Here is a 16135-nt window from a genome sequence, read left to right as displayed (position 1 = left end):
TGGCAAGCCTGGGGGCAGATGTGCATAACTGGGGGGCAGGTTGGCAAATAAAAGGAAATAAAAACAAAAAAAATATTTTTCTCAATCACAACTTTTCTTAAATATGGAAAAATAGTTTACATGAATTAATAAAGAAATTATGTCTAATGTATTTAATTTATTTCACACTTTTGCTTTCTGGCATTTTAATACAAATAATGTGATAAAAAGAATGCTTTATAGTTATTTGTATGGCAAATAGTGTGACTCGGGTATGTATAAGGGGTGCGTCTGGGTATAAGAGCTCGACCGCGAGATAAACTGTATGGGGCTGGTCTCCAAATGTTTCCAGGGCTGCTTTTCGTTCCCAGTCCGGCCCTGTATATATATATATATATATATATATATATATATATATATATATATATATATATATATATATATATATATATATATATATACACACACACACACACACCGTATTTGCTCGATTATAAGACGACCCTGATTATAAGACGACCCCCCAAAATCAAAATATTAATTTAGGAAAAAAACAAAAAGCCTGAATATAAGACTACCCTATAGGAAAAACGTTTTACTAGTAAATATTAATTTACTATTTTTTCATATTTAATAAAAGCTATGATTGAGAAAAATATATATTTTTTATTTCCTTTTATTTGCCAACCTGCCCCCCCAGTTATGCACATCTGCCCCCAGGCTTGCCACTCTGCCCCTTGATGTGCCTTTTAACCCTCTATATGCCACTCTGCCACCAGAAATGTCTTCTATCCTCCTATATGCCACTGTGCCATTATGGGATATGCCTTTTAACCCCCTATATGCCCCTCTGCCCCATGATATGCCTTATACCCCTATATGCCACTCAATAAGGCATTTTTGTCCACACAACTGCCGCTCACTGGATATTTTCTCTTTTTCAGATCCTTCTCTGTAAACCTTAGAGATGGTTGTCGTTAAAATTCCCAGTAAACCAGCCGTTTCTGAAATACTCAGACCAGCCCGCCTGGCACCAACAACCATGCCACATTCAAAGTTATTTAAATCCCCTTTCTTCCCTATTCTGATGCCCTGTTTGAACTTCAGCAAGTTGTCTTGACCATGTCTACATGTCCAAATGCATGCCATATGATTGACTGATTAGCTATCTGTGTTAACAAGCAATTGAAGAGGTGTACCTAATAAATTGGCCACTGTATATATATATATATATATATATATATATATATATATATATCTCACCAGGTCTTAAAACAGCCCTGTATTCCAAAATGTGTAGATTTATTACTTGATCACTTTTCTGTATGGGCGCATATAGTCTTTTAGTCTTTATGGCCAGACTTAGGATGACAAGGCAGCCCTGGCACGTTAAGATATAAGTGCAGCTGCATGTTTTATGCTCACACACCACGTGGACTGGCATATGCAGTCGGTGGCTGCTCTTTGCAGCACCTGATCAGGAGCCGAAGTGGCAGATAAGGTGAGTATGCGGCTGAGGTGCAATATTTCTGGACCAGTTTGCAAAATTTTAGCTCACAGCTTACATGATTAAGACAATATATAGATTATAAAGATTTATCCTCTACAAAACAGATTTGGAAAATTGATTAAAACACACCATTCAACATTGATGGAAAATATTTATAAGAACATAATTTTTTTGTACATTGTACATGCACAAAATAAAAACACACAATTCATTACATTATTGTTATTTATGCTGACGGTAAAGTCATTAAAACAGCGATATTGGCTGTTTTTTTCTCTTCTCATGGATCTGTGAAGCAATGTTTTGTTTAGAAACTCAGAGATTGAGAACAATAAAAACTAAACAATTTTTGTTATCTAACCCAGTCAGAGCCGGCCTTAGGTGTTCTGGCGCCCTGTGCGGACTACTCCTCTGGCGCCCCCCCATCCCAAAAAAAGAAAGGAATAAAAACTTGTAACAAAACTTGTAACAAAACCCCAATCACTATATACTACGCCAAACATTGATGTGGTCTAGGCCTACCACTTCATTGTCTGGCTTAGTAGTAGGGATGCACCGAAACGAATTCTGGACTGAAACCGAAAGTGCAGCATTTACCTGGCCAAAACCGAATATGACCCCCCCACACCATAAAAAAAATCTAACACTTTTATTTAAAGTAAGTAACACACCAAAATAGGACAAAACAATTAAATAATATTATATATATATATATATATATATATATATATGATTAACAGCAATCACATTCCTATCATGCCCAGGCATTCCCAGATTCCAGGATTTACTCGCAGACTTGGCATGATAGGAGTATGATTGCCCTATCTACCCCTTCTCACTCTCTTCTGCCCTATCTACCCCTTCTCACTCCCTTCTCCCTATCTACCCCCTTTCCCCTGTCTCACTCCCTTCTCCCTATCTACCCCCTCCTAACTATCTACCCTTTCCCTCTTTGAAGTTCACTTACCTTTCAGGAGTCCTGCGGTGGGGGTGCAAGGCCTCTGCCTCCCAGCTCTGTATGGAACAGTATAGAATGATGGGAGTTATGATGTACTTTTAGAGCATAATTAGATCATGAAAAAGACATTGGAAATGGTACAGCATAACACCCATCACTCTCACACTTACCAATCCACACATATACTAATCCACACATATACCAATCCACACGTATACCAATCCACACATATACACTAATCCACACATATATACCAATCCACACATATATACCAATCCACACACATACTAATCCACACACATACTAATCCACACGCATACCAATCCACACACATACCAATCCACACACATACCAATCCACACGTATACCAATCCACACGTATACCAATCCACATGTATACCAATCCACACGTATACCAATCCACACATTTATACCAATCCACACTTACCAATCCACACATATACACTAATCCACACACATATATACCAATCCACACACATATATACCAATCCACACATATATACCAATCCACACATATACACTAATCCACACACATATATACCAATCCACACACATATATACCAATCCACACACATATATACCAATCCACACATATACACCAATCCACACACATACCAATCCACACACATACCAATCCACACACATACCAATCCACACATACACTAATCCACACATACACTAATCCACACATATATACCAATCCACACATATATACCAATCCACACACATACCAATCCACACACATACCAATCCACACATACACTAATCCACACATACACTAATCCACACATATACCAATCCACTCTCACTCTCACTGAATGCTTTCCTACCTTTCCTCTTTTCTCCTTACAGCTCCTTTTCCTTCTCTTCGCTCCTCTTCTTCAGTTCTTCTGTCTTCTTCTGGGTCAGAGGGCACGGACAGCGGTGGGCGCGGCTTCAGTGTTGTGCGCCGGGATCTGACAACAAACCCCGGCGCACAGCAGCTGTTGCCGCGCGGATCACAAGGGAGCGGTATCAGAGGTCTTTAACAGACCTCCGGCTCCCTTGAGTGATTTTAAGCCGCGTTCAAGGGAGATCCTTGAACCGGATTAAAATCACTCAAGGGAGCTGGAGGTCTGTTAAAGACCTCCGATACCGCTCCCTTGCGAGCCTGCTCCTCCAGCGGCGGACATTACTGTGCCGGGTGCCCCCCTGATGAGCGGCACCCGTTGCGGACCGCCCCCCCCCCCCGCTAGGTACGCTGCTGGCGGCAGCGGTACGCTACGGTGGCGTCGTCGGACCCCGCGGCGGCGCCCCCTGGAGTGTGGCGCCCTGTGCGGTCGCACAGCTCGCACACCCCAAAGGCCGGCCCTGAACCCAGTAATAACAAAAACCAGGTAAAGCAAGCCTAAGAAAGCAATTTTAAATGAGACATCTATTGGCAAAAATATCTATAAGCATTGCAGACAGGCTGAGGTTTTAAAATAGAATAAGGTATATGATAGAGCCAAAAGCATAGAGAGGTATAAAATATTACTGCTTCATTTTGCTTCGTATTTGCACTTGAAATACTTCCTGGAACCCTTGCTAAGCACATCCACTTACATTTAAAAAGAACATTGATACATATATTATTCAATGCGATACAAAAGCCTGTGGCAACAGTGATTGCAGGGGTCGCAACCCCCATGATCACTTCTGCAGGGGCCCTGCTGCTTACCTGTGCGTTGCTTGCACACACTGACATGATACTAAAGGGGGGCATTTGTTCACAAGGGGGTACGGGCATTAGGATGACAACATCAGCCATGTTTTCCAGGACACATAACTTTTACATTCTGCTGACCAGATAAAATGCTGCCCTGCTGTATGGGGGGTGTCTAATTGAAGGAATGAGTTAGTCAGATATACATCCCCCATACCGCAGGGCAAAATTTTATCTGTGCTGGCGGCAAGGGGGGCAGCTGGGGGCCATTACATAAATCAAAAATGAGGGGCAGGCTGGGGGGCATAAATACACAAAGTGCTGGCTGGGGGCAATACACAAGGGGTCAAAACACAAAAGGGGTGGGGGGCAACGACAAAGCAGTGTGGAAAATACCTTTTTCTTTTATTGTTGTAGCTTAGCCTGTATGGTGGGTTTCAGAGCCTGCCCTGGTGTGTGTGTGTGTGTGTGTGTGTGTGTGTGTGTGTGTGTGTTTGGGTGTCAGTGTGGCAGAGCCTGTCCTGGTGTGTGTTTGGGTGTCAGTGTGGCAGAGCCTGTCCTGGTGTGTACTTGGTCATCTGTTTCCTGGCACTTTACTTACTGTAGGAATACATTGAACTATTTAATTTTACTTATCCAGAGATAAACCTACCTCTTTAATTTGTAGTCACTTTAGAGGACAAAACTTTCTAGGCCCAGAAATCATTAAGAGGAAAAGTGAAGGTTTTGTGTTATTTACTCTATTTCAATCTGCATCTTATTAAAAAGGATTAGGACACTAAATTGTGGCTTCAGGCATCCTGCGTATGAAGACCTTTTTAGTGTACTGATGTACTCCTAATCCCATCACATTACATCAATATGCCTTAGAAAGTCAGGAAAAGATGGGCATGGCTGGTGAGTGGATTCAGTGGTGCAATGGGCCACTTGACTAGACTTGCCCCCCAGGCCTTAGGCTGCCAGCCCTCCCCTGGTTACCACCCCTGGCTAGGGTCCGGGATTGCATGGGTCATGGGTATTTTCTTTCCAGGACGTTGCATATAGAAGAAGGTGGCCTGGTCTAATGAATCACGTTTTATTTTACATCACGTGAATGGCCGGGTGCTTTGCTTACCTGGAGAACACATGGTACCAGGATGCATCTATGGAAGCCCCACCTCACAATTTACAGGGCTTAAAGGACCTGCTGCTAACGTCTTGGTGCCAGATACCACAGCACACCTTCATAGGTCTACTGGAGTCCATACCTCGAAAGGTCAGGGCTGCCAGAGGCCTACACAATATTAGGCAAATGGTCATAATGTTGTGGCTGATTGGTATATGTGTGTATGTGTGTATGCAATCATAGTAAAAAAGATAGGGTTTCTCCACAGAAACCACATTAACGTTCAACTGCAATCAATCTTGGATTAGGAAAAAAATTAATAAAATACAAGAAGTAGTGAATAAAATACATAGTAGAGAAACAAAAATGTATAAAAAATACATTGTGGTCAACAGACCTCTACTGAAGCATTACTATGGGAACTTCTTGCACATACTTAGTAGCAGCAATTGAAGCAGCAATCAATTGCATGTACGCTACTGAAACATTGGAGTGCATACATGTGATTGGCTGTTGCTACTCACATTGATTTTAGTGGGCGTTCTACTGAGCATGTGCAACAAATGTACTTATAAATGCTCCCTACTTTCAGTAGAAGGCGCTAGGGGAGGAGTTTAATGAATCAGAAAGCTAATTTTCTAACTCAAATGACAAAATAATATCCACACCAATGTTGCAGGCAGAAAAATACACATTTAACATGAAAATATGATTGGAGCACTCTTTTAAAGACAATTTACTCATTCCCACTAAAGGCACAAACCTGTTCCTGAATTTCAGTTAGGCAGTTGCCTATAAAATAAGGCTGGGCCTTTCAAATTGCATTGTTATGATCTCCTACCTTTGGATTTTTTTTAACTAGCTCCGTATCCAACACATTCTACTATGCAAAGTAGTTGGAAAACAAATACAGACTTATCCAAACAAAAATTAAAAAGTTATTTGCTATTTAAGCTTAATGATAGCTAGAAAAACCTACTAAACTTTCCTACATGAAACAATCATGGAGAGCTAAATACAGAATTTACTGTTGAACAATGGCATAGAGCACTTAGTGGGAAACTCAAGGAATTCAACTCATTGGGAAACCAATAGAAAGTGTCCCTTTAGATGGTAATGATTTTTTTCTGCAGGCCTCAGAAGATTGCTGGGGATTATGTGGGGTTAAAGGCAAAATGCACCACATCTGGTGGCAATGTGACTGTATATTATTATTCAATATTATGGTTTTAGAATGAATCTAGATGATAACTGGCTATGAATTAAAATTTTCTCCAAACAAGGGCTTACTAGATATGCTCCCTACACAATTGCCAAAGCATGTCAAAGGGTTGATAATAAACATTACAAATGCTGCCAAGTTACACATTGTCATATCTTGGAAGACCATCAAATAGTCTACCTTCCTTTTCAAAAATATGGGAACCTTGGAATGACTGGAAACCCCACTCCAGCCAACATATAAATGAAAACTGACACCCCCCATCCTATACTTCCCCCTATTGATTTACATAGCACCATCATATTCTGCAGCACTAAATAAACCTATGTAACAGTTAATAAAGTAAGCAGCATGTATGTATGTATTAAAAAGACCACCTTGTGTGTATACCACTGGGAGCAGTCATCCTACATTCCTCTGGTTGGTTCAAGATGCCTTTCCAAAAGTGAGAGCAGACTTACAAGCAGTCAATATGATGGCACCAGTTCTGCCACCTTGTGTCACAGATTCCAACTTTTTAGGTAAAATAGTCTCTCACAGTGGATCTGCTGATGTTTTGGGACACGTGCTATTTTTAATGGGTCGTCTGTACGGACCTTTAAAGGGCCGTGCCAGTTAATCTATTGGTCGCCTGCAGGGGCCTCCTCTGGCATCAACCAATTGGATTTAAGTCAGGACTTTGACTAGGCAACTCCAAAAACTTAATTTTGTTTCTTTTGAGCCATTCAGAAATGGACTTGCTTATGTGCTCCAGATCATTGTCCTGCTGCATAACCCAAATGTGCGTGAGATTTAAGTCATAAACTAATGGCTGGATGTTCTCCTTCAGGATTTTCTGGTAGAGAACAAAATGTATGGTTCCTTCAATTATGGCATGACTGTTGACATGATGTTCTTATTGTGGAATGCTGTATTTTACGCCACTTGTAACGGGACCCATGTCTTCCAAAAAGTTCCACTTGATTCTTCAGTCCACAGAATATTATCCCAAATCTTGGGGGTCATCAAGATGTTTTATGGCAGATGTGAGATGACCCTTTGTGTTCTTTTTTGGTCAGTAGTGGTTTTCGCCCTGAAACTCTCCCTAGGATGCCATTCTTATTTGTGGAATTGTGAACACTGACCTTCACTGAGGATAATGAGGCCCGCAGTTCTTTACATGTTAGTCTGGGTTTATTTTTGAGTCGTTAATGCGCTCTTGGAGGTATTTTGGCGTTAACAGGTTTGAGGATACAGTGATGACAGTTTCACTCAATGGATGAAATCATACATCTCATATAAAAGAAGTATGGAACAGATTGTGCTTATGTCCCTTCCTGCACAGTAAGACCCTTAAAGGTATATGATGTTTCTGTGGGAAACAGGCTGCAGGGCTAAGCACCAGACACCATAAGCTGATCTTTGCAGAGTCTCTTCTTGTGCTGTAATGGTCCCACTCTCATAGCATTTAGCAATACAAAAAAAAAGTCTTCATACTTATCAGTCTACACGCTCATAAATCTATTAATTAAGTAGAACTTAGATCCTCATAATGCTCTCCATATCCTGTCAACGACCCAAGACCTTAGGTTCAAGAACAACGTCAACTGTGTCCAGCAGCCCTTGCATGATATCATTCTACGTGACATCACTTTGGAGTTTAAAGCTCCTAATATACTTCTTTACAGAGAATAACTGAAACACATAATATTTACCATTTCTTCAAACATGCCTTAATCACACTATTAACCCTTTCAGGTCACAAATCTTTTTTGGGCATTATAGCCGGCCACTTCTGGGAAGGTTCACCACTGTTCCAAGTTTTCTCTGTTTGTAGATAATGGTTCTCATCGGGGTTCGCTGGAGTCCCAGAGACTTAGAAATGGCTTGGTAATCCTTTCCAGATTGTAAAAACTTTAAAAACTGCCTTCTGTGTTTACTTGGGTTACTTATCTAATATTAATTTAATTATTAAAATTAGTTTGATGATCTGAAACATTTAAGTGTGATAAATATGCAGAAAATAAAATAAATTGGGAAGGGGCATATACTGTACTTTTTCATATCACTGTATATATATATATATATATATATATATATATATATATATATATATATACACACACACATCTCAGTATATGCCATTAAAGCATTTGTTGAAAGTGCATGGGGTGGGACTTGAAAAAAGAATGAGCAATGTGTAAGGGACTTCCATCTCAGTGTTTGAAAGACACAGTCTTCTGAAAGTATGAGGACTCCTCTTATTAACATCGCACCTAGACTTGACTTAAGCCCAACACCTGGCACTGCCTAGATCAGCTGGAGTGGAAAATGCATCCTCCCCTTCAATAATTTGCTCCTTGTGCACGCTTTAGCAAGATTTATTAAGTCCATCTTTGCTGAGACAAGGATCTGGCTTTATGAGACAAGACCACAGTCTGACTTGATTAGAAAACACCAGTGTCTTGTTCTACTGGGTGGCTCCTCCACCTCTAATTAACACAATAATCAATGATCATTTATTTATATATATATATATATATATATATATATATATATATATATATATATATATATATAAGCTATACCTTTTTTTTGAGCCAGCAAGTATGTACAGATATGTAAATTAATCAGTAGCTTAGGGATTCCAGTGGTCAAGGGGGGCCACCTCTGAACTTGTAAGAGTGGACAGAATTCACAAAAGTCTTATCGCTATAATGAATGGGTTTTTGATCATATACTTTTGTTGCTTTGTTCATATTGTCATCTTTGAATTAAAGTAAGGGACTCCTTTAATATTTTTTCAAAGGGCCCCTAAAAGCCTAGAGCAACAACTACTCTCATATAGTGTATGTGTCTATTTAGAACATATACTATCCATGATCACACACATACGGGAGAGGGCACATGTAAGACCAACTACAATAAATATAAGATCAGGTACAATAAGGTCAAATCAAATTAATTTAATGGATCTTTTTTTTTTTACAATACATAGTTAAAACGGGTTACAAACATAGGATCCACAAACTAATTGTTTAGGTTCCTATGTTTTCAGCATAATACCAGTAAATGTTAATAAATTATAGTTACAATCTGAGAGTCGGTATCAATGGAAAACCGACTGTTTTTTTTAAACATGGTGTCATTAGCCATTTGTATCGGACAACGCATGGTCTTACAGGAACATCAGTAATTAACGGAAACATTCAGTAATTCGGTAATGTAACTAATTCAATTGATTCCTGTATTTTAAAATACATGTATGTTTTCCTTACAAAAAAAAAAACGACCGCACAATTTTTTGTTTGCATTACAAAAAATATACCAATGTTTCAATTATGGAATATCATAGGTATTTATACGCAGAAAACATAGGCACAACGTGCCACCCCAACTGCAATGGAGTAAAAATGTTTTGGCTTGATATACTGGGAGTTGTAGTAAACGGCTATAATAAAGCTTTAACCTATTCAGCAAATCCTACTGTGTATCAGTAACCAACCTATTGACTGCAGGACATTTGGGCTTCAAGAAACACTGAGAAAAGCAACAATACAATAGCTAGAGAACCATTCTTCTATCAAGAAAACTGGAAGTTTAAAAAAAAAAAACACTTTATATAGTTTGATGTACTTTTTAACAAATAAAATATATTAGAGCTGACATACTGTCCCCAATTGTAGCGACATTATAAAAAGAGCCACTGGCAATAACTTCCAAAGATATTTTATAAATCGCAAGCCCACCTTCCACCTTCATTTTATATTTAGAGTTTGATTTGTTTAAAATCTCATTTGAAATGCAGAATGTTACTGTGATGAATATGAAATATAAACAGTTGCTCACCCAGTAAGAGGGTCCAGAGTGACATCTGAATGATGAGATTGGAGAAGGGAGAGCCCATATCTGCATTTATAGCAATGATCCTCAGGTCTGTTCTCAGTAAAGCATCCCCCTCCCCAGTAATAGGGTATCCTCTGTTATCAATGAGGCTGACTCCTACCCAAGCAGGAAGCCAGAACTGATGCTGCTGTCTGGAACTCTTGCTGGCTTATAGATGAATGTACACCTCCCTATGCTACCATTCTCTGAGAGGTCCTAAAGCCCTCACTGTTGTGCGAAACCAGAGAAAACTGCATTTTCCTGAAGCCACTAAAAGGGATGGCAAACTATTTGCAAGGCCACGTTGTTTAATCGTTGGCACTCTAGTTGTCAGGACTCGCTATTTACCTAATTTTGTATGTTTATGGGCTGTACACAATTTATGAGAGTTGTATTTTACAATTGGAGTCAGAAGGGGTCAATCTTTTTATTACAAATATACTTAACATTCTTAACAAGTCCTGTATGATTTCAGTAACGCTGCGGGCTGTACATTGAAACCTCTGTACATGGTTTCTTTGGCCTGAATTCTCATTATGCTATAGAATACACAGGTATAAATATGTAAAGTCATTGGGCAGGTTTGGATTTTTCGTTGTTTGATTTACAGCACAGCAGGGTAATGCATCTAGTGAGTGGCTAAGAAATAATGTGAATGGTACGCGTACAGCTCTAATGCTACTTACTTTAATAAAGTGCTAGACCCCATCTGGATTTAATTAATTCTCACTGCAAGCACCATTAAGAATGCTAGACATACGTGCAACTCCGTTGAAAACAACACTTTGCTCACTACTAGAAAGAGCGGTTCTAGTTTGCGGTGTCATTTTTGGGGGTCGGGAAAAAGCATACACAGCATTGGTTTGTCTCTACCAGTCCAACAGAATTTTGAAATTTCCTTTAACTTAGCATGTGTAGATGGGGTTAGTATTATAAATAAATAATACAACTACTACTACTATAAAAGGTATGTTGGTTTGTTATCCTCTGGGGCCCCTAAGTGCACTTGTGCACACATGTACATACATTCACGCTCACACACTAATCTGCTTTCCTCATGGACAAGGCTGTCCCTAGTGTTCCCAAGCAGTGGCGTCTCCAGCTTTCATATTTAGGGGGGGCACATGGGGGGCCAGGAACCAAAGTATGGGGGCCAATTATAAAACGGTACATATACACTATATATATATATATATATATATATATATATATATATACACACATATATACACACACACGTTAGGCAGTTATTTCTCATTCTTTAATATTAGCCCCTGCTGATGACAATATATAGAAATATTACACCCTGCTTCTGATATATATTAATATTAACCCCTGCTGCGGATATATATTGATATTAGCCCCTGCTGCGGATATATACTTATATTATACCCTGCTGCCGATATACATAAAAATTATACCCTGCTGCCGATATATATTAATATTTGACCCTGCTACCAGTATATATTAATATTAGCCCCTACTGCCAATATATATTATTAGTCCCTGCAGCCAATATATATATAAACTTAGCCCCTGCAGCCAATATATATTAATATTAGCCCCTGCTGCCGATATATATATAAATACTAGACCCTGCTGCCAATATGAATATAAATACTAGACCCTGCTGCCAATTAATATTAATATTAGCCCCTGCTGCCAATATATGTTAATATCTCCCTCTCCCTCCCAAACTATCCTAACTACCCCCTCTCCCTCCCAATCTATCCTAACTACCCCCTCTCCCTCCCAATCTATCCTAACTACCCCCTCTTCCTCCCAATCTATCCTATCTACCCCCTCTCTCCCTCCCAATGTATCCCTATCTACCTCTTCTCACTTCCTATCTACCTCTTTTCACTCTCTAACCCCCTCCTAACTTTCTACCCTCCTCCCCCCCTTTGAAGTTCACTTACCTTGGGCTTGTAGAAGTCCAGCGGCGGGATCGCGAGGTCTCTGTCTTCCTGGTTCTGCCGCAGTGTGCGCGGCTTCATTGCTGAGCGCCGGATATGACATCATATACCTGCGCTCGGCTTGAAATGCCGGCACTGCGACCAAGGCAGAGGCCTCGCGGTCGCGGAAAAGAGTGAGAGGCGCCGAACGGTCGCTGAGAACTTATTCCTCAGCGACCGCTCGGCGCCTCTCTCTCTCTCCTCCGGATCTATTAAAAAAAAAAAAAAAAAGACGGCGTTTCAATTGGGGGGGCACACCGGGGGGCACAGCATGATTTAAGGGGGGCCATGGCCCCCTCTGGCCCCCCCCTGCCGACGCCACTGTTCCCAGGGGATAATCAAGCACTGTAAGATGTTACGATGTAGGCCAACACGCCCTAGGCAGCCCCATCTTACATTCAATTGCTTGCAAATATAGAAAAGAATATCCTGGAGATACCAGCTACCAGAACCTGAGCCTATATGGTAGGGTTTGTCATATATATAATTTATATATAAAAAATAATGATAATAAACAGTACATAAGTGCATACTACTGTGACTTTTAGGGCAAACATTCTGAGCTTCTAGAAAAGAGGGACATCAGGGGAAGAAAGAGTGACAGAGGGAGACTGGCTCAAAATAGGCATTTCATTTCAGAAGCTAGGATAGCTAGGATATATTTCACAACAGAAAAGGCATTTTTAGCATTATCAACTAGGAATTGAACAGTTTATAAAATAGTTTTAAAATAGTGAGCTTCATACTTTTTAAAAGTAATAAGTAAAATCTATATAACCAAAAAAGAAAAAAATGCAAATGCAATGTTTATTCTTCTGGTTGATGTTATTTAAAATATTAGTACAAATTGTAACTCTTTTCATGAAACATTTTGCCTATAATGGTTTTCTCTCTAAAAGGCAAAACTGTAGAATTTATGTGTCCAGAGCTTGTTCCTCTGGATAAGATGTGTTTGCCAATGGTGTGTGAGCAGATACATACGCAGATTGTCTTGTGTATACAGCAACATACACGGTGTGTCTAACATTGTCTAAGATGAAGATCTGGAGACACCCAGCTGAGGTGTGTGCCTCTATCTGATGCTTTATTTAAACCCACCAAGTCTGCCCTTAGCTGTTCTGTTGCTTCGGTATACAGAGCCTTTTCTTGGACTTGACCTCCGCTGTCTACAGCCTTTAGTCTGCCTGACTTTGCTCCTGTTTTCCCCCAATAGATTTGACTGATTCTGTTTTTGGATTGCCCCTTATACTTATATCTAGACTAGTCTTCCAATGAGGACAGTCAGTTCTAGCAGGCCCTGGGGCATTACATCCTCTTACCTAAAGTCTATAATATTTGACAGCAGACGGGATATCACTGGTTTATGTATTTAGTCCATTCTCTAAAAACTTGTATTATTTTCAATCTTATTTATAGAAACATAGAATTTGATAGCAGATAAGAATCTAGTCTGCCTGTTCTTCCTTGCTGTAAAAACCAAACCTTATTCTGTTCTTAGTCATGTCTTATATTCAATATAGCCTTTTGGCTATCCCATACAGGCTTAAATTCCCTCCATGTATCAACCTTTCGCTCAGTCAAGTCAAACTTACTTACATTACATCTAAAAAGATGGCTGACCTATAGAAACTAATCATGATTGACTGTTGAGACAGCCCCAGGACAGTCACTGGGGAATAGCTCAGAAGAAAATGCCGTTTCACTACAATTAAGGCTTTCATTCAGGGACTCTCTTCCTGCTGTCTCCTACAACAAAATAAGCTATAATTGATGTTCCAACCCAGGCAAATGTTCAGCACTGGGGAAAGGTACCTATAAACATCAACCATAAGTAGCCTGGCCAATCTTTAATCAGCCTTCCCCACAACCAGGGCCGGCCCAAGGCAAAATGCCGCCTGGGGCGAATTTTAAAATGCCGCCCCCCCCTTATCTACCCTTCCTCTCCCTCCGTCCCTGCCACCCCCCCCCCATTATCTACCCTTCCTCTCCCTCCGTCCCCCCCCCTTGTACTTACCTTTCAGCAGTCCTGCGGCGAGTCTCCCTGTTCGGTCTCGGTGCCGGCTTGTAATGCTGAGCGCCGGAAATCTTCCGGCACTCAGCATTGCAAGCCGGCACCGAGAACGAACAGCGAGACTCGCCGCAGAGGAGAGACAGAGGGGCGCCGAGCGGGTACTGACAGCTTGGTAAGCGAAAACCACTCGGCGCCCCTTTCTCTCTTTCGCTTTTTTTTTTTTAAAAAAAAGGGCTTGGGGCGGCCCCTTCAAAAGTGCCGCCTAGAGCGGTTGCCCCACTTGGCCCCATTGTCGGGCCGGCCCTGCCCACAACAACCAGTTTCCTGGCATGAAAATAATTAAAACTCCCACCTAAGCCCTGTGGTTATCTTTTTAAATGCCCTTATACCCTTTTTAAATGCCCCTAAAGAGTTTCCCCTTATTGTACATCCATCTAATTTTCCAACAAAATGGCTGACAGGCTCTCTCCTTTTCTTTCACCTGTGTAGGGAAGGTGGAAGGGAAGTATTAATAAATGGGAAAAGCCTCTGATAATCCCCATCATATATGACTGTGTATAAAACCAGATAAGGGTTTCCCACATGTCCGTCTCAACACCCATTTCTGTCAAATGAGATAAAGGTACAGCTTAATGTCCCTAATAGCCCCACAGTGAGTACTTTAATGTGTAGTCTTCAAAAATAAAAATAATAAAAATCACTTACCTGAGCAAAAAGCTGCAGTTGCGCTCCTCCTCCATGGTCTATCGATCCTTACCAGCGAATTGCTGCTTGAAGTAGCCAATCAGTGGAAGGAAAGCTCTCCCATTAAATGTATGGGAACGTAGGGGTCTGAACAATCAAGCATTGGGGTCTGAACAATACAATGCTTACTGGGCCAGTGCTTGAACTGAATGGCAGTAAGTATATCACGTGCAAACATGGTCAAACATTCTGCAGTATGCAGGATTTTTTAAATAATATATACAAAATGTATAAAAGCCAGCCTTATATATACAACAGCAAAACAGATATATATATTCCGTATTAAGTTATTTCTTACTTTAAACTGATTTTACAATTTTAGGGAAGGTGAACCTATAGTACGAGTAACATGACAAGGTATTCAGGATTTCACGGCAGGGAAGTAATAGAGGTTTTGGCAGGGCCGGACTGGCCCAACGGGAAATTTCCCGGTGGGCTAGCAGATCCGTGGGCCGGGCAGCCGGCAAACTAACGTTGAAAACAGCCGCTGAGCGGCTGCGAGCGGGATAGAAAGCCTCCTCTGGCGCCAGGGGCGGGCTGGACAATTGCCCCCCAGGCCGCCCGAAATCTAATCTAAACGGCCGCTGCGTGCTGATGCCGCCGGCTTGAGCTACTTTAATACTTTTTGTTTTTTTTAAAACTTAACCCTTACGAAAAAAATACTGCAGTTTTTCTTAAGTAATACTGCAGTTTTTTGGACATGAAAAAACTGCAATACTGCACTTTTACTGCAATATTACTGCACATTTACTGCACTTTTACTGCATTTGTACTTCACTGTACTGCAGTTTTACTGCAGTTATTTTTGTACGGAAGTACAAATGCAATAAAGCTGCAGTACATTGAAGTACAACTGTAGGTTTGCAATATAAAAAAAAAAGTGCAGTAAATGTGCAGTAAAACTGCAGTACAGTGAAGTACAAATGCAGTAAAACTGCAGTAAATGTGCAGTAATACTGCAGTAAAAGTCCAAAAAACTGCAGTATTACTTCAGAAAAACTGCAGTATTTTTTTGTAAGGGAATATGGCAAGCCATATTAAATTTTTTTTAAAAAATAGTATTAAAGCAGCGCCGGCCGGTG

The 16135-nt window shown here is 40.5% G+C and overlaps 1 protein-coding gene across 1 annotated transcript in view; it reads right to left on the bottom strand.

Annotated features, from left to right (window-relative positions):
• LOC149274862 (tyrosine-protein kinase receptor-like) overlaps positions 1-15049 on the bottom strand; it is a 94200-nt gene extending 79151 nt beyond the window's left edge. The window contains exon 1 of the mRNA XM_089505184.1: positions 15015-15049. Coding sequence (XP_089361310.1) covers positions 15015-15049 — 35 coding nt within the window. The remainder of the gene's footprint in view (positions 1-15014) is intronic.
• Positions 15050-16135: the final 1086 nt, after the last annotated feature.

The sequence above is a fragment of the Sceloporus occidentalis genome, unplaced genomic scaffold (genome assembly GCF_023333645.1).
Source record: "Sceloporus occidentalis isolate IW3139 unplaced genomic scaffold, rSceOcc1.0.p SCAF_316, whole genome shotgun sequence".
Taxonomy (NCBI): domain Eukaryota; kingdom Metazoa; phylum Chordata; class Lepidosauria; order Squamata; family Phrynosomatidae; genus Sceloporus; species Sceloporus occidentalis.
Note: the sequence above shows the minus strand (reverse complement) of the source record. Positions and strands in the feature narration are given on the sequence as shown.